A 27,555-nucleotide genomic window follows, 5' to 3' on the forward strand; every position below is an offset into this window, starting at 1 on the left:
ACGAATGAAGGCCTTTTAATCTCTGCCTATTTTCTCTTTTCAAAGTCAATTGAAATCGCAATTTCCCTGTAGTGGACAGGTAACTGTTATGCTCAGTACTGCTACTGCTCACAATCTGAAGCAACCAGAGTGTCTGGATGCACTTTTACAGAACATCACAGCATTGTGATGTCACACCACTATGACATCACAGTCAGGGCAGGCTGTACCACAGTGCAAAGGCCATAGGGGTGTTCTGTCCTGCTTCCAAATATCCCCAGGGCCAATACACAGCTGCCCCTTTCACAAATAACTGTTTTATTCCACAACCCCTCCTAACACAAAGTGGTTTGTTCCATATAAATATTTATATATGTTTTGGCAGCAGGGGCTAATATACGAATATATCCTCAGCAGGGGCTAATATTGATACATATCCGCAGCAGGGGCTAATATTAATATATATATTGGCAGCAGGGGCTAATATTAAAAAATGAAAACTGTCAGTTCAGCTGTTATTTTGAAATCATATTTCAATCACGGTCTTTACTTCAAAGAGATAAGTACATATTATGTAGTTAAAAATGCACGTCTAACGCATATATATATATATATATATAGTGTATATGTATCGTTTTATAATTGGCCCCCCTAATTTGGTCCCTGGCCCCCATGTGCCCCCCCCTAAATATGAAAGCTGGAGACGCCACTGTTTCTTTATGTATGTAAGTATTTATATGTAATCTTACCCCCCCTACTTCCTTGTGCTTTGTCATCCAGAGGTCCAGAGGAACTTGTAAGAAGCAAGCTAACAGCCTAGATGTTATATATTTTTTGTTTGCTATATTTTCTAAATTTTCCATTATTTTATGGGATCGGCATAATACAAGAGATTATGTATTCTACTTTATATATTAAAACTCGCATGGGTTATATGTAGCATATATTTCTGCAAATTCTATATTTAGATATTAACAATATTTGGTTTTATGCACATAAAAATAAGCAGATTTTTCATTACTACCACACATCATATAATTCATGTGCAATCATAGCCTTCTATATTTAAAACAGATCACATATTTTCGGAATTCTAAATTAGTTCTATACATTAATAAACATATACTGGGTTATGTACTGATTAAAAAGAGTAATTCACTAAAACCCCAGCTTATACGGATACCATGGAAGAGGGGCCACCTTAAGTTCCTGTTCTCAGGATCTTCATGATTTCATTCATTTATTAATTCTCTGTTGTTAATTAGCTGATTGCTGTTGACTGGTTTGGCAGCCTTGGCAGTGGTGGGTTGAGGAGAAGGGATAGAACTTTGGACATTGGAAATGAATCCATAATACTATAAACAGGAACATAAATGTGAGTAGGTTTGATGTTTACCATTAATTGGTAAGCTGTTAAATTCAATAATGTCAACAGTCAGTATTTATATTTCTAAAGAAATGCTGTCAGAGCTTACTTTATTTATTTATTTTTTCTTTTCTTATTAAGATGTGCAGGTTTTGTATTTTCTGTGTTCTTTCCTACCTTTAGTCTGTTTAAAAAATATCCCTGATCAAATGATTTATTTTAATCTGAACATTCGTTGACTGTTTCAAAAGGCTTTCATCAGTGGCTAAGGACAATGAACAGACATGTATAATATCCGTACTGTTCTTTATCTTGTGGCTCCTTTTTTTTACTCCTTTTTATGTATTTTTAATGAAGAAAAGGAAAACTTGACAGTAGCTATGATACTGACAACACATTTGATGCTATGGAAGAATATTCATATTTGGATATGGTTCGCAGTTCTTAATGACACATTAGATGCTCAGTGAAGAATCATTTTGAAGGATTTTAGACTATCCTTTAGCAAAAAAAACCCAAGTATTCTCTAGAAAACCTGGAAAAGCTTAACATTCGCATTTCAATGCAAAAATAAAAGCTATTATGCATAAGTTCACAGCCAATTTGCAAATTAGCTGGAACTGAGAGTTACCATACTTTACCATACCAAGCTTTTGGGCCAGCTGAGTTCTTTTAAAAAACAACCATTTTCCATAGGAAACCACAGGATTATATATCTGTTACTCCGGAGCAATGTTCTTCTTACCTACACTCAGGGCGCCAGCCTAAATCAGAATGAATTGATACAGTGTGAAGGACATTTGCCTGTTAGCTACAAGTTAAACTTTGTAGGTTATGAAATGTCGCATAGCCAAACTGTAATGACTTTTTCTTCTTACTGTAAATTGTGTGTCACAAATGATTGATTCTGAAATGAATAGTATTGTTAAGTACTTTATGAACTTAGTACTGCTTGCAGCACCTTGAGGCAAAGTAGAATTAAAAAAGAGAATGGCGTTTGTCTTTCTGTGGGTGGAGTCAGGGTTATATCTAAAATCCTAGATGCATTGTGGGTTTTTTGGCATTACTTCTCCAACAAGTAGAGTAAGATGATTGTCCCTGTAATGGAAAAAGCAAGCTTTTCCAATGTGTATCCAGCAAAGTGCATAGTGTTGCTGATATCCTTTAAAGTGAAAATGTACACTATGGTACTACATCCTGTATATCCACTAACGTGTCTTTCTGCTGGTATACATGATTATGATGACACATTGAGGGACATATCTGTAAAGACTAATTATGTGCTAATGATAATAAATGTGGAGCAGTCATCATGCAAACCTGCCGATTGCTCCGCATTTTTCATTTACTCCAGTGTTGCTGTCTTATGGTTGAACTCCCGGTCAGTGCCATGCAGTAGGCATTGTGATCTCCAGCAACTCACAGCTTCATTGGCCTTAGGCACAACTTTATCTTCATTTTCAATTTTATTTCACTATTTTTTTACCTTATTTTTTAAGTTCTTATTGTTTTACTGATTTTCCAGGTTCTGAAACGGGAGTTGAAGGAAAAAGAGCAAACCATAATGAACACTGTAGAGCAAGCAAGAATTTTCATTTCTGAGCAACCTATCGAGGGTCCAGAAGAGCCACGAAGGAACTTGCTTCCTAAAACAGGTTGGATTACAATGTATTTTGAAAAGACTTTGTGACAAGACTTTGACACAATATTCAACCGCAGCATTCTATAAAATGTAATATAAACAAATGTTGACATTTTTTTATTTAGCCAGATAATGTTTATTAGATTATTCCAAGCATGGGAGTGTCTGTTGTAGCACCATGGACCATTTCCCTGATTGGGGTCTTTGAGAATGGGTCAAAGAAGTTGACTTTGAAGACACATATTCTTAAAAGCTGTTCTTTGGAAATAGGAATAGTAAGGAAAATGCATGTAGCTGTGTTGGTCCAAAAGAAGAGGAAATCATAAGATACTGCCAATACCTTCTATTGAGCCACCCAATATCCCAAAAGAGTATTCTTCCGACTTTTCACTCAGTATTTAGTGACTCCTGTTATTCAGTAAACCCCATCAACTGCACCATTTTAAATTAATAGAAACATGCTAATCAGTAGAACCACAGCTGGGGTTGAATGATATAACCTAAGTAAGGCTAAAAGAGATGTCCTTACAACTAGAATGTACTCCAGTGTCTATAATGCATCTCCTCTGGATGTCATGGCATCTGATTTTGATGTCACTGAGTATGAGATAACTGAGGAACCTCTAAAAGAAAAAAGACAACTGTTTGAAAAGGATGAAAGGGGAAATGTCAGAAGGAAAATCTATGTCTTCCATGATGTATGTTGGAAAGAGCTAGTATGTAAGGTATGGAATCTCATATTTCACCTCATAGTAAATAACACCTAATCTCGAATTAACAATGATTACTTCTGCTAGTATGTTCACAATGAACAGGAGTTATGAAGTGCACATTTAAGTTTCTGACACTCATGAAATTCAAACATGCTTTTGACACATCATATGCAATAGTGATTATTAGGATCTATTCATACAGCTTTCTTGTGTAAAGAAGGAATGGGAAGCCTATGCTATATCTGAAAGTACCTCTCCAGGCTCGTGGGATTTCATTGTATTAAATAAACTCTCTGATGTGTGAAGGGGCATATATTATCCAGACTGTATAGGCCTGTGGAGTATTGATGTCCCACTCCCACGTTCAGAGCTCTAGGCTTTATGCAAAAGGTCATACAAAAAGACCACAGGAAAGAGACATTTTGTTATTATCAATATTATAACTTAAACCTAAAAAAGAAAATGATTTCTAGGTGTTCTTCTAGAGTTTCTGCAGAAAACCCATAAATCAGCAGAGCAGTGATTGACTTGATTTAAATCCCATCCACCCGGCAGTTATGGCGACACAAGCAAGCCGAGCATTGCCTGATACCACATGCTGAATGTGAATTGTTCCATAAGTTTTTTGAGACAATGAAGAATGTCTCTTACAGGTAATCAATACCCTAGTATAAATAAGCTTCAATAAGTTAAGCCACAGGAAAATAAATAGTTCAGGCACTGCCAGCTTGCCTGACAGCATTTCATAACAGATTTACGTCTACTGCAGATGAAAACTGGAGAAGGTGTAGCTGAAGAAAGATTGCTTTCTCAAGCACCATTTGAAGTAGAAACAAAGTGGTGAGCTGGAAGCCTTGCTTACAATGGTGCAATTCATTCCACTGATCTTTTCAAGACGCGCATCGATTTAAAAATCTTTTTATGCCAGGAGAATAGTTTAACAGCTGTAACCTCACAGTTGGTGTAGACACCAATCTTATTGGCTTTGTTAACAAACATATAGACTGTTAAAGGTACACCAAAGCTAGAATATACCTATGTGAAAAGCATGCTGAAACATTTACAAATGTAAGTTAACTTATTTTACCGTGAGGTCCCGTGTGGTTTGGAATGGCATTGCATACAAGGCTCATGTTTAGACACAAATGCACCTATGCACACATATGCACCTGTTTTGAGTGGACACTAAAAGGACAGCAAACTCTTATGTTCCATTGCTAGAAAATGGAAAGCCTCCCTGACAGTATAGTAACACCCTGATAGTAACTCTCTGTATTGTGAATGATTTCCATTAGCACATAAGGAGTGGGAGAGAGGTAAAAACTGCAAAAACACCCCTCAAATGGTAAAAAAGCAAACATTCAACACACATCAGAGAGACGCGCTCATAAATATACAGATACTGATAGGTACTTCCCAGCATTGTGTGATGTCATCAGACATGCTGCCTCTGATATCATTTCATATTTAGTCCTTTCACTACCGCTACTTTGATACACTAAATTAACATAAGCAATATGTTTTTAAGGTCATCTATGATATATATAAAATTAGATTTTTTGTGATAGTTCCATGTTAACAATTAGCAGTGCCTTCAATATTAAACAACCAGTACATCAGGCATTTCAAACCTAGATAAGTAAGGAATGTTGCCGACATCACAATAAAACTAAGACTCAAAATCACAATTGCCCTGTTTTGTTTTGTTTTTTAACAAAACAGCCTTAGGGCTGGCCTCACCATGTTGGCAACTTGGTTTACCTGGGAACTACCCAAGGTAGGCTACTTGGAGTGGCTTTTGGGGTTGGGCTGACCACTTCTGCCCAGAGAATGACTAAGTGCACCTAGAGACCTGAGGATACAAAGACTCCAGGTAAAACCTTGAGTATGCAGCTTGGGCAGCCTCCTCATGTGTTTTCTCATGTGTTAAACAAGACAGCTATGAGTATTCTGAAAAATAAACTGAAAAGTTACAATTTACAGATGTCCCATATGCAATTCAGATCTAGGTCTTTGAATGCCAGCCTCTAAAGCTTGTGGTGTACTTTTTGGGGTTAACCAAGTGTGTCAGATGTACAGCATTGCCTCTGTTTTGGGTGGCATTCCTCTGTTTTCATTCCATTAAGGTTTAACACCTCACAGCATGAAGCAGATAAGGAAAACACACGCCTAGGGAATGACAATGTTTACATGCCGGAGTCTGTTTGCCTTGATTGACCGTAAATAAGAAAAAAGTACTGTATAAAAAGCTTTTTGAATATAAATGTAGCTGTTTCACCGCATACAAATTAGTATTGGTTTTACATTTCTGAGTCCTGGCAGCATATACATTATACTCTGCTACAGAGTTTGAAGCAGCTGAACAGGCAACTCTATACAATCAGTATGTACAGTATATTATGTTCTAATATTATATTTGTTATATTTTTCCAAATTTCAGACATTTCCACTCTTCCCATTAGAATACCCTAAAAAGTCTCCTGTGTTTTAAATAGTGTCAATCGATAAGATCTCAAGCCCATTGATAGAAAAAAAAAATAGCTTTTATGTGTAGACAGGTATATGAAATTGATCCTTCACTCTCCCAGTGTTTCACAGAGTTGGGACAAAGTAACTGCTGTTAAATGGATTTTGTTACCATAGTTAAGACAAAATGATTGCAAAGATTGGTTCTTAGGAGGCCATTCAGAAATTAAGTCTGCAAGACGTGTGCTTTTATAATTTCATCAAAGAAATTTACCAGCAACTCCATTCCGAAAGAGTTTATTTAATTAATAAAAAATATTTTATCAATTGTTCAACAGTGAGCGTTGTCAATCTGATTAACTGCCGGTTTGGGAAAACCATTAGACAGTTAAAAACAAGATTCCATGAACGTATTGGCAGAGAAGGAAAAGGAATAGATACATCAGTAGCAAGACATATAAGGGAGAAACATAACGATACTAAATGGCTAGGATTTCTAGGTATTCAAACAGTTACAGCTGGCCCTAGGGGAGGTAACAGGCACATTAGGTTACTTCAGAGAGAATCGTTTTGGATTTATACTTTAAACACATTAGCCCCTGTGGGCCTGAGTGAGGAATTCAATTACACCCCTTCTTATTGCGCTAAAATATCCCCCAATAATACCCAATAATAGTAATAAACTAAAGATGTATTACTGCCTTTATTGCTGCATTTTACAGAAAAAAAATTAAATCATATTTGAGCACCCTTCCAGTAATAAATATACTCTTGAATCAAATAAAAGCATAACATACCCTGTTATGTATAACAATTAAATAATATGGTAATATACCCTATTATGCATACTCTCCCATGGGGAGAAATAAATAAATCATATTACATTATCTCTTGAATTAAAAACAAACATTATGAAAATTAATTAAAAAATATAAAAAATCGTTGGATTTCTGGAACAATTGATACATAAAATTAATCATCAATATTTATTTATCTTCTTTCCTTATGTTGATGATGTCACAGTACAGGAGATAAATTGATATATCCATGATTTATTGTGACAAGTTAATACAAGGCATGATTGACATCTTACATTTGTATTTTGATTAAATCGCTTTACACAGGATTGTGCTTAATGCAGTACAAAAGGGGTAGCTCTCCTGGGCCAGGTCATTCCTGGGGGGGCCCATAGCAGCTGCTCCTTAAGCCTGCGGTCGCAGGGGTTGGAATCCACCACCCAGTGAATGCAGGAACCCAGCAGAGTACCGTACGTTACATCTCATGACCCTGCTGTCTTTCTGCTTCCACTGGGCGGTAAAAGAGTGGTTGTTTGCACAGTGTGTGGCAATGCAGAGGTAAGCTGCTGGTCCGTGCCAAAGTGTGCAAGGTGTGGGGGATGGTGTATGAATGAGTATGTGTAAGTAGTGAATGAATGAGTATTTGTGAATGAATATGTGTGAACGAGTGAATGAATAAGTATGGATTTGTAAGTAGGGGGCAAATATGGCACAGGCAGGCATCCATGTACGGATGAAATGATCTTAAGGAGGACCCCGCTGAGTCCCTTACATACTAGTGTGATCAGTTTGGAATTAAGCACCAGCTATGCTCCTGGATTTATTGGAATGATGGGGACTATAGATTCGCTTGTTGAACCTGGAAAAAGCATCTATAACAACAAGAGTCGTCATGGACGAGCCTCCTTCTGCATCATAATCAACCAGGGAGGGATTGGGTAGTCATGCATGAACCCCCTCAGTGCCACAACCAATCAGGGAGGAGCTGGTGGTTTAAATATTGAGGGTTCTTTTGTCGGGAACTTTTCAATACCACTGACGGAGCTAAGCTTGTTTTTTTCTTGTCATTGTTTTTGTTCAATTCTTTGCTGTAGGGAACTAGAGTTTCTGTATGATTACTACTATGAGAGAGTGCGTTGCTCTGAGGTAGCCTAGCCCCGTGGTACACTTTTAGCAATTTGAATACAGAAGGGTGATATTAGAATGGTAATGGCATTTTCTCTGAGATTGTTATCACCCTAGGATTTAACGCTCAGATCGTCTCCCACCGTTTGGTGATCACTTAACTATTAATAAAGTTTCTGTTTTAGTGGTTGTTACAGGGTCACCGTACCCAAGGCTGGGTCCCCCTGTTTGAGGGCTGAGGAATCACCAGTCAGTCCCTCATACAGATAGCACTCAGCTATCCACGGATCATCCAGACCACCATTCGTAGTAAACCAAGAAGAACTCTCTTTATTACAAACACACAGAACTTATATACAATCTCAATGCAATGTGTACCGAACCCAACCCCCAATCCCATCAGCCACATCCCATCACAAATCCCATCAGTATACAGGGGATGTATCAGGTGAGGGGATTACAGAATACAATGGGTTCCCCCACCTGTGTTATCCCCCCTGTAGTGCGGGGGCTGTCTGGGCAGACAGGGCTGTGTTGGCTGATTAAGAGCCCCAGCCAGATTATAGGATCGTCTCTTTGAAAGCTGGGGCTGAATCCACATCAGTCTCTGGGCCGGTTACACAATAAACACAATATAATATATTACCGGGTCACAGTATACAGAACCGGACACAAAAGTGCTCCGTGACCCGGCTAAACTTCATATGACACATGAGCCAGCTAGCCTGGCCCTGTCACAGATCTCCCCCTTGACCAACGGTCCGGCAGACCAGGCAGATCCACACGGGTCTGCTGCAGGCTGTCCGAGTGGACAAAGTTCAAAGGTGCAGGCCTTAGTTTATGGCACCCTTTGTCAGAAGCATCCAGAGAAGGTGGGCCAGGGCCCTGGTTGCCCAAAAGGATAGTCAGTAGTCCTCTGTGAATTGGAGGGCGCTCCCAGCTCAGCCGGGGGCACATGGCTATCCCCCTCACCAGGGTAACAGGGGCACGTGGAGACTCTTGCTCCCTAGTCTTGGGAACTGAGTCTGGGGCAGCTGCCAGGCCAGGGCGGTTGCATGGAAGGAAAGCCCTGCTGATCGGGCCGGGGGCACTCGGGGAACCAGGGAAACACGTAGAGGTAGTAAGAGAGGCCTTTACCGGGACACTGGAGTGACCTAGGGGACACTCTGGGACAGGAACGGGTGTCCTTACTGGGTTATTGGGCGAGCTAAGCAGCTCTGCGCGGTACTCAGGGGACCCAGGGGAATACTCCGGGGCAGGGACAGGTGCCAATACTGGACCACCGGGAGGGTTAAGCAGACCCTCGATCTTCCTCTCTGGGACAGGTGCCTCTGCCTGGGCACGGAGAGAGTCAGAGGAACACTCTGGGACAGTGACCTGGGCTTCTAGGAGGACACTTGGGGAACCAGGGATCACTTCGGAGAACACAGGGAAAGGAACCAGGGCCTGCGCCAGGCTACTGAGAGGACCCAGGGAACTCGGCAGCCCCTCTGGCGTCCTCGCTAGGTTAGGGAACGGTGCCTCTACCGGGTCACCGGGGACTTCAGTGGGAACCTCTGGGGCAGTGACCCGGACTTCTCCCAGGACACTCGGGAAATCAGGGGGACAATCTGGGGCCCTGGCTTCTACGGGCATAGATAAGGGTTTGGTGAGGGGGATTGTGCCACTTACTCGGGCGGTGGGGACAGTCATCTCTTCTGCCGTGGTATAGCAGCCAGGGTTGTTGGTGAGGACTTGGGTCGGAGCTTTTGGCTTCCTCCTCCGCTTCTTTTTGCTGGCGAGGACCTCGGTTCTTCTCGCCAGGGCAGGGGCCGCGGAGTAGGTGAAGAGGACCTCGGTCCCACTCCCGCAAGTTGTAGTATCATGCTCCCAGTCTCCTTGTAACTCCTGGAGCTCCACTCTCCGCAGCAATTCTTTATAGTCCCTCTCGAGCTGCCATTCCTCTTGGACCAGGCAATCCATAACAGCCTCCAGCTCGGGGGGAATAGTATAAACCAGGACTTCTGCACGGTTGTCCCAGATTGTATCCCTGCGGTACTGGCAGGGGCTTCCGAAGGACGAGTCAAATTGGAAGGCATCATATATCAGTCCTGGGTCGACGGGGCTATACAGCATCAGAGGGTCGCTGTGGTCTTCACCTGCTAACTGCTGGGAGAATCCCTGGTAGCGGCTCTGGAGGTCGAGCTCTGCATATATGAGACCCCTCAATTCGTCTTCCCACTCCGGCAACGGGTTCTCCCCCAGGAGTGGAACTCGTAGATCCCACATTGTCCAGTACTGTGCCCAGTACGTTTCAAAGTGGGGATGGGAGAAATCATCCCTCCAGTCTGCAGGCGCAGACTCTAACTGCCATTGCTGGTGTTCCAGCTCACACACCTCTGCTGTAACCCGGTCTGTCTCATCCTCTGGTTCTCGGAAGGGTTGGATATCCTGGTATGATATTTTGGGGGTCTGTTCCCCTAGTCTGGGAGATACAGACCCACTCTGGCTCAGTTCCCGGTGACACATTTCAATCACCGCCGTCACTTGCTCCGATGTAGCCCCTCCTGGGTACAGGGATAGGTGCCATAGAATGTTCTTTTGTAGAGCACTCAGTCCGAGGCTCTCCTCTGGGGCATCCTGGTGCCGGTCCATCTCTCTGCAGTCCGCAACCAGGGTAGCCTTTCCTTTGCTACAAACCTCCAGGAGCTCTCTTGGTGTCTCTCGTCTGCAATCCCAGTTGGTGGTTTGGATTTCACCCAAGTCGTGGGATTCTTCCCACCGCTGCCACCAATGTTACAGGGTCACCGTACCCAAGGCTGGGTCCCCCTGTTTGAGGGCTGAGGAATCACCAGTCAGTCCCTCATACAGATAGCACTCAGCTATCCACGGATCATCCAGACCACCATTCGTAGTAAACCAAGAAGAACTCTCTTTATTACAAACACACAGAACTTATATACAATCTCAATGCAATGTGTACCGAACCCAACCCCCAATCCCATCAACCACATCCCATCACAAATCCCATCAGTATACAGGGGATGTATCAGGTGAGGGGATTACAGAATACAATGGGTTCCCCCACCTGTGTTATCCTGTAGTGCGGGGGCCGTCTGGGCAGACAGGGCTGTGTTGGCTGATTAAGAGCCCCAGCCAGATTATAGGATCGTCTCTTTGAAAGCTGGGGCTGAATCCACATCAGTCTCTGGGCCGGTTACACAATAAACACAATATAATATATTACCGGGTCACAGTATACAGAACCGGACACAAAAGTGCTCCGTGACCCGGCTAAACTTCATATGACACATGAGCCAGCTAGCCTGGCCCTGTCACAGTGGTTTCTCTTTAGGCCTTTCAGGCATACCTGGGAGCTTCCAAGTCAAACTCTGGGTGTTCTCATGTATGCCTTCAGAAGTGGGACCTTTGAAACTAACCCTAATATAGTGACATCTTAATGACATCTGAAATATTGTATTACCAAACATGCACAGTGTTTGCTAACACACCACTGGCTCATTTTAAACAGAAATGTGTTTATTTGTGCCATAATATAAGTACATATAAATGAGCAATAACTTCACATGTGCAATAATATGTTCCACAGACAGTCATTAAGATCCAAAAACTGGATTCATACATGGGGAGGGGCTCCTCAACAGTTTCAAGAGGCCAAAGATGTTGTGTTAAGCATATATAGTATAATTAAGACACAGGTACCAGACAATTGGCTACCCAAGCTAACTCCCCCAACAGTGCTTCTTGGCAAATGTTACTCACATTAGTCATGGTCTTCTTTGTCATGAATGAAGATGTTCTCTTGAGTTCTTCCTCTTGATAGAGGTGCTCCTGGACCATGTTGAATTGTGCCACTTCTTTGAGCCACTGACATTTCTATTAGGAATAGGCAAATCACACTAGCATCTTTGTTAATAATATATCTAATATATAGACCTGAGCTGGTGACAAACTTTGAGAAAGCATGATGTTTGCCAGAAATAAACGAAACATTGATAAGCCTCAATACTTAAAATAAAAAACACACTTAAAAAAAGGTTCTGTCAAATATTATTTTTACTGATGTTATCCATGGAATTTTATACTTAATTTGTTTTAGTGTTCTTTGATTATTGTTTCTTGACTAGAAATAACCTCCCCAATGGCAAATGAGCCATGGTATGCTAAAAAATGGATACCAACACTGTTGAAAAAGAGTCTGCCAATATATTTTGGGGTATTTATGGATTTATAGTTCCACAGCAACTGAAGATTTGTCTAGTAGTAACCCTTGAAAGACATCATTTTTAATGCAGCTTTTCTATGACTATTTGGGGTCTTTCAGGACCCCTTGTTGGCATAGCCAGAAGAAGAACTTTAGATTGCATTCCTTCTTTTTTGCTTATATTCACTTTTTTTTATTTTGCTTTGAAGTCATTTAAACCAGTAGTCTGCTGACATTTTATAATACATCTACCAAAACCCATTGTTTTGTACTTTGATCCCAGAGGTAACATTTTCCAACAAATTACTTCTAGAGAAATTAAAGTCATTGGGTTATTGATGCAGAGGGAACAACTTTGTCTCTTTGTTTATGTTATTACTTACCGTGTTTCTTTTCATTTTATTCCCTTTATTTATTTAACTCTAAGTTTATTACATAGCCACGTTGTACCATTTGGTCTTGTAACACATTTCAGGGATCATTAAAATGTTATTCGCTAACAAAATTTTAAACTACTGTCCATCAGGTACCAGTATTATATATATATATATATCCATTATAACTAATGAACTGCCCAGGGTACAATAGTGAACAAGCAGAAAACATATATATTTCATTTGAAATTGTTCTATTGTTGAAACAAAATCTTGTGGCAGGCCCACCCAGACACACGATCAGGGAGATAAGCACATTAATAAATATTAAACATAATAGTTTTCCGTTAAGGAGTTTTGCGGGACGTTCTTTTTTTTATTCCGTCACCAATAAAATAGCCAGGCAGCTTCTGGCCTAGGGTAAAGCCAAGTGGCCTCCAGCCCCTTGCGCCCTCCTCCAAGTAACCACTTTATGCATTGGCACACACCTTCACCCAAACACACTTACCATAACACACACCCATACATGCACAATTTAACATACACTTACACACTCACTCTATCATCTTGCCTCATACAATACACACTATGGCTACTAACACAGCGTGAGAACAGCCATGATATTAGGGCACGGTCATGTAACACAGTGCTACACGACCCCACTGTGATCCTACCTCTGTGAGTAGGAAGTATTTTGGATCGGCTCGGGGGGAAATTGTCCCTGTACTCACCGGCCATATTGCCCCTGATAATAGTATCCGTCTCCAAGCTTAAGGCTCCCCACATTAAAACAAAAGTATGTCTCTGGCTACCTTGCCTGGTCACTGTTCGATGAGGGGATTATGACTTACGATTGTACTATTCATTTATTAAAGAATCCGTGCAGACACATCAAACGTTGAGCTTTCAAGCATACCGAGCAAATATACTTTAGTGTACTATTATTTTATACTTTCCTCTAAGGATTTATCCAGAAAAATCCAACACGTTTTTAGTTTCTTTGACGACAACATCAGTTGTGCCGCATGACAATTAGGCATTCCCTGAAAAATGATGAATGAGGCCATTTTCTTCATTATTGAACAATTATTTTGGCATTCAAAAGTACTAGGAACAATGCCTGTAATACTGCATTTAAGCTTAAGTGGAACAGCACCTTTAACTTGGTAGGTCGTGTGCAAAGCCAAGTAATGATATTCAGATCAGTTAATTATTTATTGGTTTTAAGTGATATATTTGGCATCCACCATATAGAAGTGTACAGGTAGATTAATATGTGATAATACATAAAGTAACTTTGTTCTTGGCAAACATTGCATGAAATTAAGTGTCCTCTATTAAACGTCCCACAATGCCTTGCAACAGACAATGCATCATCCAGTGAAGAGAACAAACTAACAAAGCTTTTAACAATTGTTATTTATCGGATTTAATTTGTTTATGCTTCATCCAATCTATCGCAAGTAAATAGACATGTTATTACTATATTTTTGATGAGCTGGTAATGCAATAGTTTTATTGTAATTTTTTTTTTTGCTGAAGAAGATAATTACTTTACCAAATAAGGGTAAAAAAAAAAAAAGAAACAGAGTTAAAGGAACTTTTAATTTCCAAACTGCATTAATACACTGTAGCTTTTTCTCCACAAAGAACTGCGGCATGTTTTTTTATATAGTCAAATCATGCAGCTAAAATGTCACTTGCAGAAATCTTTTATTAATTACCATGGTATAAAAACTTTGTAAATGGTTTAGTGGCTTTGTGTTAGTATTACAAACTGTTTAGTGGTTGTCTGTGCCCCATGCCTTACAAATGAAGAATGTAGATGAAAGTACTTTCATTTATTTACATAAATGCTTCAATATTCATTCTTCAACCTGGGCATGACGCCCTTTCCTTTGTCCCGTTTTCACACCACTGATTGGCTGCTTGAAGATTTCTGTTCATGTGAATAATTAATAATAATTAATAATTTATTACATCGATACCCCTGAACTCTCACCCATCCAGCGCTGGAGCAAATGGGAGCAAACACAAGGGACTATTAAGTGATCATGTGCATTAAAGTGCATATTATGGCTGGAGCATCCCTTCCAGCTACTTGTAAAACCTAATTCCATATTTTTTTGTATTACAAACTCAGAGGCAAAGAGGAGCCAAAACTAGCTATGTGACCACAACGTTTGTTGCCGGTAGCAAAATTATTGTTCTGCCAAGCTGATTATTACGGATTGCTCTCTTTCTGTTAAAATTCCTTGGGTTTTTTAATGGCTGTATCCCTTGATGATTGTGCAGGTATCATAGCACACTGGTCATTAATTATTTACTGAAGTGTTGGAGGAATTATCTATGTGTTTTTAACTATGTGTATTTAACGTTTCTGCAAAGTCTCGGTTTAGTAAATAAACCATAGCGGGTTTGGAAAATGTTTGCAGCGATGTTCTATATTGTCTGGTAATAGAGGGGTTAATTCTCTGAAATTGCTCATGTCTGGTAATGACTATGTATATAATAATATAAATATGTTATTTAATCTGATATCAACATGGTTCCCATGGCTTCCTAATAATTTCTATAATATAACATTTATTTTCTGTGTATATGACAGTGTGGATCAGCGTGTACCTGAGATATATATATATATATATATATATATGTGTATATATATATATATATATATAAAATATGCCCATGTATGTAACCTCATCCATCCATACTGTGCCCCTGATTGGCAGAAATATAATGTGGTCACCCTACTAATAAGAAGGACTAGGCACAGACCGTAATGCTTGTCACCAAAGCCGGTTTTTGTACATTTGCATAATTACCAAAAACCTCTGTTTGGGACCAGTCATTTACATTGCTAAAAGCAATTTTTTCACAGGGTAGAGAGTTTATTTATCTAGCAAGCACATTTAAATGCTTTCTTGTGTCCAATTAAATATAACAAATGTGTGTTCCTCTCGGTCGAGCAGAGTTTTATCCAATAAGGAACGTTTTCCAAAGCAAGAACTTTGTATTTTCCCCTTATTTACAAGAGGTGCACCCATGCATATTTTATGTCTGTACGTTTGCACAGAAATCCTCTGTACTAATGTCTTAACCCTTTGTACACAGAGTGTAATTTCTTTGCGGTTTTATTATACCACATAATATCCTTTAGCAAGAACCTGGAAACCAAAGGAATGTAACCGCAATTAGGAAATTAAGCCAAGTTTTATTGTACTTCTTGAGTAATCCCTTTTCTTTCAAAGTTTAAAATACCTTATCTTATTTTCTCATCCAGAAACAAATGATCATCTTGTGTTGCTTGTAGGTTGTAACTCTTTATTCAAGAAGCATCCACTAGGTTTTATCATCTACACAATATTTCACAAACAACTGCTAACTTTTCCAGTGGTTTTTTCCCCCCCAACCCTCTAAGCCATTTATATTGCGGATGTGGATTTGAACCTGAATATAGTGTTTCCTGAATGTAGATGAAGCGGATGCAATCAGGGACATATATTTCCGTGGCATTTGATTGGTGTGTCTCATAAAATCCTATATAAAAATCAATGTCGCCAAATGACAACGTGGCAACTTTTTTTTAGGTCATTGTTTGGCCATGATTCCAATCCACCTGAAAAAGCTTTGAATTTTTTTTTGTTATTATTACTCTTCGAAGATAAAGGTCGGGTCATATTTCTCCTGCCAACACTGGCGGCCGTGTCAAAATAGACCATTATGTTTGCTCGCTGTTCTTGACGTGAGAGCAAAACAATCAGGTTCATAGCAAGGGAACCTTTCTTTCAATGCATTTTCCAGACAGTTTCCAGACTTTTATTATAGACGTAACTGTCTGGGTTACATCTGCGAATTAGTATGTTTCAGAGTGCAGTCTCTGCCTGGAGACAAACGGGTTAAGGTACCAGTCCTAGCAGTAGGCTTATGATGAAAAGATTTTTTGTCATGCGCAGACCTTGTGTGCACTATGGAACCTCCGTTTTGTATTTGTTTCTTCCAGGAATCCAAAATAGCCCATTAGCTTGCTCTGCTGTCACACTGAGACGACGTTGCTACAAAGTTCTTTTTTTCCGTACGAGGCAAAGCTTAGGTCACTGGCTTTCTGTCTAAGTGCCTCATACATTGGTCCCTAATGAGGGATGTCTTTTTTATGTGTTTTCCCGCTTTTAATGTACTCAGCATGCTGATTTTTTATAACTCTGTTTCTCTACTAAATCTGTTGCGTGTGTTTAACCCTAGAAGAATATGAATACCTAAATTGGCCGTGGCCACCTATTACTCTTAAGTAGTTATCTGGTTATCTCCTGTTGTCCAAAACAGATGAGAGAGAATAATCAGCAATAGTGTTTTTATTTTATTTATTTTTTAATAAAAAAAGGTGGTAGATAGCTTGCAAAATAGGGTAGGTGCCAGTAACTTGATTTGCCTGACTTATATATTAGGCTTTAAATAAAGGGAATTGTAGCTTCCTTGTAGTTGTTTGTGGGTTGGCATGACTTTTGCACTTATTCATAAAGACACAGAATTTGACAGCAGATAAGAACCTGTCTAGTCTGGAGAATTTCTCTTAAATCGTATCTGTTCTTGGTCGTGTCTTACATGCAGGATAGTCACACAACTGCGCCATGCTTAAATAAATTTCCTCATTGTATACGGCTTCTGATGGAAGGCTGTTGAACTCTCTACACGCTCTTTAATACTAATCCCATTCATTATTTTAATATCCCTTCTCTATACTACCTCTAGAATGTCAGTATCATTCTGGGGATTCTGTCTCCAGGACTGTACACCGTGCTCTAGGTGAGGTCTAACCGGAGATCCTTCTCCTTCGTTCTGCTGCTAATGCCTCTAATTATAGAAACCAACACCCTTCTTGATTTTTATCCTGGTTTGCTACATTGCCTGACTACCTTCAAGGCTTTAGAAAACAGACTTTAACTGACAGAGCTTTCTTTTTTTAACTTTCAAATCACTGAATTGACTATGCATTATGAAGGAACAATCTCTGTGGACTTCTTCTGCAAGGAAGTGCAGAGCTAGTCCTGCATAATGCATAGTTCATTTTATGAGGTTATCTAACTGTATATATAGGGCTCACCAGGTTTCTTTTACAAGAGGAAACGAGTGAGCACTGGGGTTTACTCTTTGATGCATAATGAAGCCTTCAGCTTTCTGCAAGCTCTCACTGTAATTAATAAACCCCATGGATCCATAAAATTATTCATAAATTCATTGAAAATAAGTATACTAAATTAAAAGATGGAAACACAGAATTTAACGTCAGATAAGAACCATTCTGGCCATCTAGGCTCCCCATTTGTCCTGATGCAGAGACTCAGACCTTAATTAGTTGTTCTTGGTCTCATCGCTGTATTACCCTCTACAACATCTGATGGGAGGCTGTTCAATTTATCTATCATCCTCTTGATAAAGTAAAACTCCTGTGACCCGCAGCATTTTGAGAAGTTACAGGCACCACAATAATGTAAATGACCTGGTTTTGAACCAACATTGCTTGGCACAATTTAAACTGGAATAGAGGCTACGCATTCGATGTAGAGAGAAGTTCAGAAGGTGCCTCCGTTCTTCAGTAATGCTGAATATTGACCAGTACTCTTGTACACATTTGTTCTCTAAGTGGTTAGTTCAGTGGAACATGAAATTCTGTTCTTTCGAGATGTATTGATTAATGATTTCTCTGTAAGCTGAGATGTTATTTCAATTGCTTTTACTCCTTATTTTCCTTTTTGTAGAATTAACCCCAGAAGAAAAAGCACAGAAAATTGCAAGGGCCATGCGCAAGCAGTCAGCAGAGGTGAAAGAAAAGTGGGAAAACCTGAATTCTCAGGCTGTTAGTTGGCAAAAGCAAGTAGACAAGTCCTTGGAGAAGCTAAAGGACCTTCAGAGTGCAATGGATGAACTTGATGGAGACTTGATAGAAGCAGAGAAAGTGCGCTGTAGCTGGAAACCAGTAGGAGACCTATTGATTGACTCCTTGAAAGATCACATTGAGAAGACAAGTGTAAGTATTGCACCCAACATTTTCACTTTTTAATGAATGTTTAGCTTTGGACTGTCTAGCAGTAGACCAGTAGATCAGTTGGAGACTGTAAAGCCATTTTTGCAAGCCGTGTCCTTCATGTAAGCCACCAATGATGTCACTCTTGGACTTTATTTTATTGCATGTACTCTATCATATCTCCCCTTTCTCTTTGCCTTCCTAGGGTGAACAAATTAAGGTTTCCAAGTGTTTTAAATAATCTCTAAATTATGTATGGCCTACTGAAGAATGAGCATCCATAATTGGACGCACTATTATATGGAGTTGTATACTGAAGGCATAGCGAGGGCATCTTAAATAAACCTGACACATTGGCCTTCTAGGACGTCTAGGAACCAATGGGTTCAATTCGGAATCCTGCCACTCGGAACAGGAGACTGCTCAGTTCTCGTGCATGCACTTGTGCTGATGCTGTTCGTGATGTTAGATGGCCAGCCACCTCATTGAAACACTCTTCATTTCACTTAAATACTATTAGCTTCACTTCACCTTAACTTGAAAAAGTGGACATAATTACCCCTTTAAGAAATGATTTACTGTATACACAGAGCCTTACATCAAAAACCTATTAATGTCTTCTAATTTTATGGACACTCTCTCATGTTACATCACTGCTGACCTCCGATATTTATGGCAAGCCGAGGTTGGCTTATGTGATGTAATGTAGAAACAGGCACTGTCATGTGCAATTATAGCCTCCAATTACAGTTTATATGAACAATTAATTAAAGTAAAATTACTGAGTTGTTTAATGGCCTTAGGCATAATTTATCATCTTAATACATTTCATCAAAATTATGTGTTCAATTAGATTGAGGCCATGCAAACGATTGACCCCCAAGCATGAATATCTAACCATCTGCTTAAATGTGCTTCTGAAGGTACATTTTAAAGCGTGTTCATTTTATGCTTTGTCTCTTCAAGCGGCAGCAGCAACAGTCTTACTATACTGCAATTATCTCATGGAAAGCTAGCGCACATTTACATAGGTTCTCAAAATCTATGGATCTCCTTTGGGGGAATCGGTAATTAAATATAGATTTAGGTTACCCAGCAGCGCGCAAGCAAAGCTATCAGAGAAAAAAAAAAAAGATTTATGTCTCCGGTCTCTAAATATGTCTAAAACCAAAACAGCAAATGATAAAACTGCACATTATAGAAAACAGAATCTATTGCGTTTCTCTTTATGATGGAATTGCCACATCTGAGATTAAACCAAGAATGTATCCAGGTATGAAAAGAATTTACAACATTATTGTAATTTTTATTTGATGTCCGTGTTTAAAGGGACACCCCAACCATTATATGCACTTCATGGTTTATGATAGCTGAGTGGTCCCTTTAAATTTATATGGTGTCCCCCTTTGCATGGGGGGATTCTGCATTTGCCCCTTACCCCACCCTGCAACTGTTTGCCATTTAGCTGCAGCTTCTCCTTAAGGTTAGACCTTTTATTTATTTACTTTTTTTTAACCTTTTTAGAGAATGCATCTTAACTCTAGGGCTGCAACTAACGATTATTTTAATAATCGATTAGTTGGCCGATTATTTTTTCCATTAAAATAATGTAATAAAAAACGTACAATTTACACTTTCATCTATTTATTGCAATGGCCTCTCTCTATTCACCTTCTTATTTTACTGACATAATAATAAAAGCTACAAGAACCCAAACACAGTGTTTCTCAAACTAGGTTTTAATGCAAAGTTATTAGTAAATATTAATTCATATGTTAACTATTTTTCATATTTAATAAAAACTATGAGAAAAAAGCCTTGTTTATATTTTCTTTTATTTACCAAACTGCCCCCAGTTATGCACATCTGACCCCCAGCTTGCCACTCTGCCCCCATATATGCCTTATACCTCCTGTATGCCAGAGATTCCACTGTGCCCCCTGATATGCCACTGTGCCGCCGATATGCCTTATACTCCGTATATGCCAGTGATATGCAACTGAGCCCCCTGATATACCTTTTACCCCCAGATATGTCTTATGCCCCCCTGATATGCCTAATATCGATATGCCTTATACCCCCTATATGCCTTATAACTTCCAATATGCCACTCGCCCCCATTTATGCCTTATACCTCCCTATATGCCACTGTGCACCCTGATATGCCACTCCGCCCCCCATAAATGCCCTGCACCACCCTGAAATTCATTATACTCCCTGATTCACCACTCTGCCTCCCCCAGATATGCCACTCTGAAATTCATTATACCCCCCATACACCACTCTACCTCCCCCTATACACCACTCTACCTCCCCCAGATATGCCATTCTGCCTCCCTGAAATTCATTACACCCCCATACACCACTTTGCTACCCTTAAATTCATTATACCCCCCATACACCACTATAACTCACCCATATACCACTCTGCCTCCTCCCCCTCCCATACACCACTCTGCCTCCTCCCCCTCCCATACTCCACTCTGCCTCCTCCCCCTCCCATACTCCACTCTGCCTCCTCCCCCCTCCCATACTCCATTCTGCCTCCTCCCCCTCCCATACTCCACTCTGCCTCCTCCCCCCTCCCATACACCACTTTGCCTCCTCCCCCTCCCATACACCACTCTGCATCCTCCCCCCTCCCATACATCACTCTGCATCCTCCCCCCTCCCATACACCACTCTGGCTCCTCCCCCTCCCATACACCACTTTGCCTCCTCCCTCCTCCCATAGAGAGACGGAAGTGGGAGACCGGCCGACAGCGAGGGGAATCCAGGTCCCCTGCAGCGTTGCGGGGGATCTGGATTCTAGTGTTATAATCCGATCTCTGTTTGAGGTCGGATTATATAAGGAGAGGAGTTTTTCAGAGCATTTGCTCTGAAAAAAACTTTTTATAATCGATAAAAATCGATTCGACTAATCGATAATGAAAATCGTCAACGATTTTAATTATCGATTATTATCGATTTTATCGATTAGTTTCAGCCCTACTTAACTCTTTGAGCACTGAGGGGTTTTAGTACCATAAATACTGATTTTGTTTCCATTTTTACCATATGTTGTTTTATCGAGGTTCCTCTTTCCTCTGTTCATGTACTCACATAAAATATATGTCCTTTTTTGGGACTAGTAGGGCTTTCTTTTGGAACATGCAAAAAAATATGTATTATCTCATGATACATAACTTTATAATATATTACACATACCAGCAAACCTATATACAGTATAGTCTAGTAATTGGAATTAAAGCAAGAACAAAAAGGCAAGCGCCAGCGACAGCACCCAATGTTTCATTAGCACCCTTCTGCCTTTTAGGAAACAAAATAAGACATGATTAGTAAGTAAGGTGAGATGAATAACCATTAGGGAGGAATTAGCCACAGTTGGTTTGATGTTGTGTGAAACCACTTGCGTCAGCTGCAAGGACTGGTGTGAAGTGAATGCTTTTTATGACACATGACAAATGTCTTGATCCTTCCCTTTCAAAGAAGAGAAATTACATTTCCACCAGGATCAAACTGTGGCCTTGGCATAAGATACACAATATTACCCTCATCCTAATATACTGCTCTCGCACTTATAGGGACACAATGCATACCTGAATTCACTTTTATTATATATTTTTTTATATTTGTTGATTTTTAAATAATGGAAATCTATCTTGAGGCAGAAATAATACCTGAAAAACATAACATTTTCCACAAATGGCCAGCTGTTAAAAAAAATTTAACTCGTTTTAAAAACATATAAATCAGAAGCTTAACTGATTAAACTGTGACACAGTTTGTATTGATCGTAATATAATCATTTCTTTAGTTTGAAAATGACTGCTTTTGTTTGAAAAAGAACTATTTCTGTAAAATAGTATTTTAGGGGGAAAAAAGTAGTAAAAAGCACTTTATTAGGATACAGAGCACAATGAGAAATCCTTTTCATGTACTGTATGATGCGAGTAAATAATTATGCAGATTCGGTAAATAGGGAAGCTTTTGTTTGAGGCCATTCTGCAGGCATCTTCCATTGAACCGGATGCTCAAATTTTGCAGAAAACAGTCCAAAATATAAATTCACTGTAAATTATCAATATAAAATTATAAACCACAAAAGGTTAAAAAAAATTAGAGCACATAGAATGTCCAATGCAATATTTAACGTTAGGGGAACTCCCACCATTGTTTTATCACTAATATCAGATTAAAAATACGTTTTCAAAAACATTGTGCTGTTTTCTTTTTTTTGTTTTTCATAATGTTTATATTATAATATTTGTTTTTTTTATTCAGCGTATGAATGAGCAAGTGTTAATTGCACATCATTGGGTGTCTGTGCTTGTATTGTGTAGAAGGCTAGTGCAAAATACAGAGAACAAAAAAGTTAAAATTTAAAAAAAAATTGACATTTCACTTTTTTGTTGCATTGTAAGGTTTTATATTATTACTCTCTTTTTTTTTTCCTCTGACAGGCATTTGGAGACGAAATCTCTCCCATCAGCTCGAAAGTAAGGACAGTGAATGATGTGGCTAGTCAGCTCTCTACTCTTGATATTCAGTTGTCTGCAAAGTCGTCTCGTCAGTTAGATGACCTCAACATACGGTGGAAGCTTCTACAGGTACACTTTAATTAAACAGATGGAAACAATCAGCAATTCAATGACTGTAATAAGGTGCTTAGTCCTTTACCTACCGAGAAAGTATTCACAGTTATCTTAAAACAAACTTGTTTCCTTTTATGTTTAAATTATACAATATATATATATATATACAGACCATTTTGTACTGTATTTGCTGGTTGCTTTATGGTAGAGCTAATGTGATTGTTATTTTCTCCATGGACCTTCCTTGGTCCATACGAGAGATTAAGACCCAGACATTCTACCATTTAATACTTAAAAAAAAAATATTTAGCTCAATGTATAATCTGAACAATATGTTACAGACAGTTTTTAACATGAGAAATGAGACCAGAGCTCCCTCATTAATATTTATTAGTGTTGTTTTCTAATGTGAATTGCAGGTGGCTTGACAAATGCTGACCTTCAGTGTGATAAAACAGTTTTGTTAGCTCTCCAGCAGGGCTAGAAGGAAATTCTTTGAGTCTCCCCATTTGTAATCTTTATGTATTTATCTCTTGCTCCCTAGCACCTCTGTAATACATATATTGGATGCAATTTGTAAGCAGTCTAGTAACTCCATAAATCATGTTGCGGTTATTGAGAGCTGTGAAATGTTGGCACCAGAAACAAAAATCTCCATTATTGCCACCCATGCAAAATGTTGATTAGAACAAATCCACTTTTCTCGGGGTCGACAGTGTGTCCCGTGCGAAATGCTGACTTTGCAAAGGACCGCTATTCTCACACCGCGGTCTTTCCAAAAAAATTAAATTCTAAAAGTATTTTGAAATGTAAACAAAAAAATCAGCCCGTTTTCCACCAAGATAGAATTCGGACTGCACATTTTATTAGTTTTATCAAACATGTAAAAGGTGAAATCTTCACATGTACAATATTTTTACAGTGTAAAGTGCATGGCGAATATATGAGCCTTAAAGGAACAACATCTAGGAAGTTATGTAGTCCTTGATATTTAAAAGATGCATTTTTGCTGATTATATCTTAAAATGAACATATGCCCATGCAAAATATTATTGTATCTCAGTGGTAAGATTTCATAATATTGTAATTTTAATTGGCTACAGAAAATAAAATAAGTTTCAATAGTTGTATTGGCCAGACTCACAATTCATTTTCAAATTCAAAGAAAGCACTTATGTCATGTTACATAGTTACATTGTTCATAAGCAGGGCCGGCCCAAGACATAATGCCGTCGCCAGGGGGGGCGGCATTTTAAAGTTTGTCGATGCCATTATCCCCCCCCCTTTGTACTAAACTTTAAACAGTCCTGCGGCGAGTCTCCCTGCTCTATCACGCTGCCGGCTTGTAATGCTGAGCGCCGGAAATTGACATCACTTCAGTCACTTAGCATTACAAGCCGAGACCGAGCTAGAGGGCTCGCAGAGGAGAGAGAGGGGCGCCGAGCGGGTACTGACAACTTGGTAAGCGAAAACCACTCGGCGCCCCTCTCTCTCCTCCGCTAAAAAAAAGCGCTTGGGGCGGCAAAGTGCTCCATTGTTAGGGCTGGCCCTGTTCATAAGGTTGAAAATAGACCTAAGTCCATCAAGTTCAACCCTTCTACCTAACCTTCCTATTCTTGAAGGTTGTATTAGAAGGAGCCTTGCCACCGACTACCAAAGCTAAAAGGAGAAATTGAAACATACTTTAGGCATTTGTTCTCCTGCTGGAGAGTGACATTGACTCACAGCCCTGAATTCTCCTTTTCCATACAGGTTTGTGCAGTGAAGTTTGTTCTAGCCACAAAGTCTATAACAACCCAAATGTTCTTCTGTAATACAAACAAGCCTTTTGCAAATGTGTAATGTACCGCTGCTTATAAATTGATTTTATGTAGAATATTCAGTATTACCTCTCACTTTTTAAAATAAGTGATCTCAGTTTGTGATCATCATTTCAGGATCTTCTTTGATCTGTACTTCTTCTGGTGTGTGACATCAAAGCCTGGTATGACTAATGTGATTCAGGCAGAAGATGCTATGAGTGACTACTCACTCACTGCCTATAAAAAAGTACAATTACGTATTCATGTGCAAATTTACAATTACATATTCATGTACAAACTTGAATACAAGCAAGCATATGTTCTGGCATCAGCCAGCTCCTGCCTTCAGGCTTCATGCCAGCCACCTGTAAAAGCTGTGTGAGCCTAAACATAATGGTTCTTTTCAAGAAGGGTCTGTAGAGGGTTGGTAGATGGAAGTTCCCATGTATCAAGTTTTTAATATTACTCTTTTAATATCAAAAGTTTGTAATTCAACACCAGTTATGGCATACATTGGTTATATTGTGACATGCTGCCACATTAGTAGTAGCTAATGTATACCACCACTGAGCCTGGCATTTCTCTTGGGCAATGATAGAATACATTTGTAAGATCGGTCTTGTGATAATGTTATTATAATTGTTTTAGCTTTATTATTATTAGTGATAAAACTCTGCCATGATGTCCTCCAGGAAGGATACGTACCATCCATATTAAGTGCACCTCATTTTACAGGCAGCTGTTGAAGAGAGACTGAAACAACTTCAAGAAGCACATCGAGATTTTGGACCTGCCTCTCAACACTTCCTTTCCAGTAAGTTGCAGCTGTTCTTACATTAAATAGAATTTTACGAGATAGGATACAGATTCTAAAAGCATCCCATGTATTTTCCTGGCAAAGGGACTATAGACTAGCATACTGCAAAGAAGGAAGCATTATGGGTCTGTACAAATGGCCTCCACCTCCCAAACACTCAGGCATGTGTGGGCTGGTGGGGGGGGGATCAAGGGTAGACTTGCCCCGTGACCCACTAGGTATAAAGATGGCCCGACTACATGGTGGTATGTGGTGAACACTGCTGCATACGGTTCACACAGTTCACACAGTTACATCAAATATTATGTTAGGTTGCCAACATCATCTTTATCGATGTGTAAAAAGGACTAAAATTATTTTTCACCCATATTTTGTCAAATATCTTATGGTAAAAACACTTGTTTCCTTTCGTCTGAGTTTTGCGACTAGGGCCTAATTAGCTTTTTCCTTTGTTTTCACAGCTTCAGTACAGCTTCCATGGCAGCGATCTGTGTCACTAAACAAAGTGCCCTATTATATCAAGTAAGACATTTTTTGCTTAAATAAACACACTTCTGAACGTCAACTTTAAACAAACACTGGTCCAGATTCTGAGAATATCATCCATAAGAAATTTGGTAAAACATTAGAACAGCAAAATTCAAGTTATAATACAGACCTATTTTTTTAAAGGCACGCTGGAGACACGGCGTAGTACATTCAAAAACATTACATCTCCAGAACAGGGTTACCATGTAGTAAGTATATTACTATAGACAATAATAACACTAAGAAAACAACCGAATGACCATTATGGCAACCTAACCCCTGAAGTACCGTATGTGAAAGAAAAAGTGCCATTTTTTCCATAGTTTATGACAAGTGGAGATAGATGTAGGTGTCATAGGGAGGCATTTCTACTCTTTAGATGTATGAACCTTCCAGATGTGGAAGAAAAGTTGTAATGAATTTGAATTCTCATAATTAGAAGTGATTTCTTTAAAAGCTCTTATAATGAAGACCCGCCAATATATCCAGGCTCTGGGAACAGGTAAGAATGGTGTGTTAGCATGTAGCCTATGTGCATGGATCTGTGTATGGTATATTTCATTATATAAAAATGCTAGTGAGGATAGTACTGTATGTAGAACTTCCAACTGATACATAGACCCACGTAATGTAATATATATAATGTATAATATATACACCCACATATAGTATACATGTCACAAAGTAGGGTGAGAATAAACAATGACATGATGGAAAGGAATTAATGATACCTTGACAAGTGGTGGTAAATTGGCCTTGGGGAATATGTAGACATGCATCTTACAAATACTAGTAAATAAAGTGATTTTTTTTATTTTATCACCATAGAAACAAATGGCATAGTCCAAACAACAGGAATATTCAATTGATTGCTGTGATGACTTATGGAACTGCATCTGAATCACTTTTTTTTATCTAACCCCCATTATATCTAACATCACAACCCTCCTTACACACTTTAGTTCTGTATATCTATGAAACAGGCAATTATACAGAAACTGCACATTGTTTTGTGATGTACGTCAGACTGAAATATGTAATACCACAGCGAAGTAAAGGACTTTTGCAGTCCCTGTGTCCTGACATGAAACTGCATAGTAATAAGGAAGAGTACTAAGCCAT

The 27,555-nt window shown here is 39.3% G+C and overlaps 1 protein-coding gene across 1 annotated transcript in view; it reads left to right on the forward strand.

Moving 5' to 3' along the window:
* Window positions 1-27,555, forward strand: part of LOC149289944 (utrophin-like) — a 233,397-nt gene that overhangs the window by 163,126 nt on the left and 42,716 nt on the right. The window contains 5 exon segments of the mRNA XM_089490156.1: window positions 2,871-3,000; window positions 18,426-18,694; window positions 23,155-23,301; window positions 25,824-25,902; window positions 26,367-26,427. Of these exon segments, the coding sequence (XP_089346282.1) occupies window positions 2,871-3,000; window positions 18,426-18,694; window positions 23,155-23,301; window positions 25,824-25,902; window positions 26,367-26,427 (686 nt within the window).

The sequence above is a fragment of the Sceloporus occidentalis genome, unplaced genomic scaffold (assembly GCF_023333645.1).
Source record: "Sceloporus occidentalis isolate IW3139 unplaced genomic scaffold, rSceOcc1.0.p SCAF_42, whole genome shotgun sequence".
In the NCBI taxonomy this organism is placed as follows: Eukaryota; Metazoa; Chordata; class Lepidosauria; order Squamata; family Phrynosomatidae; genus Sceloporus; species Sceloporus occidentalis.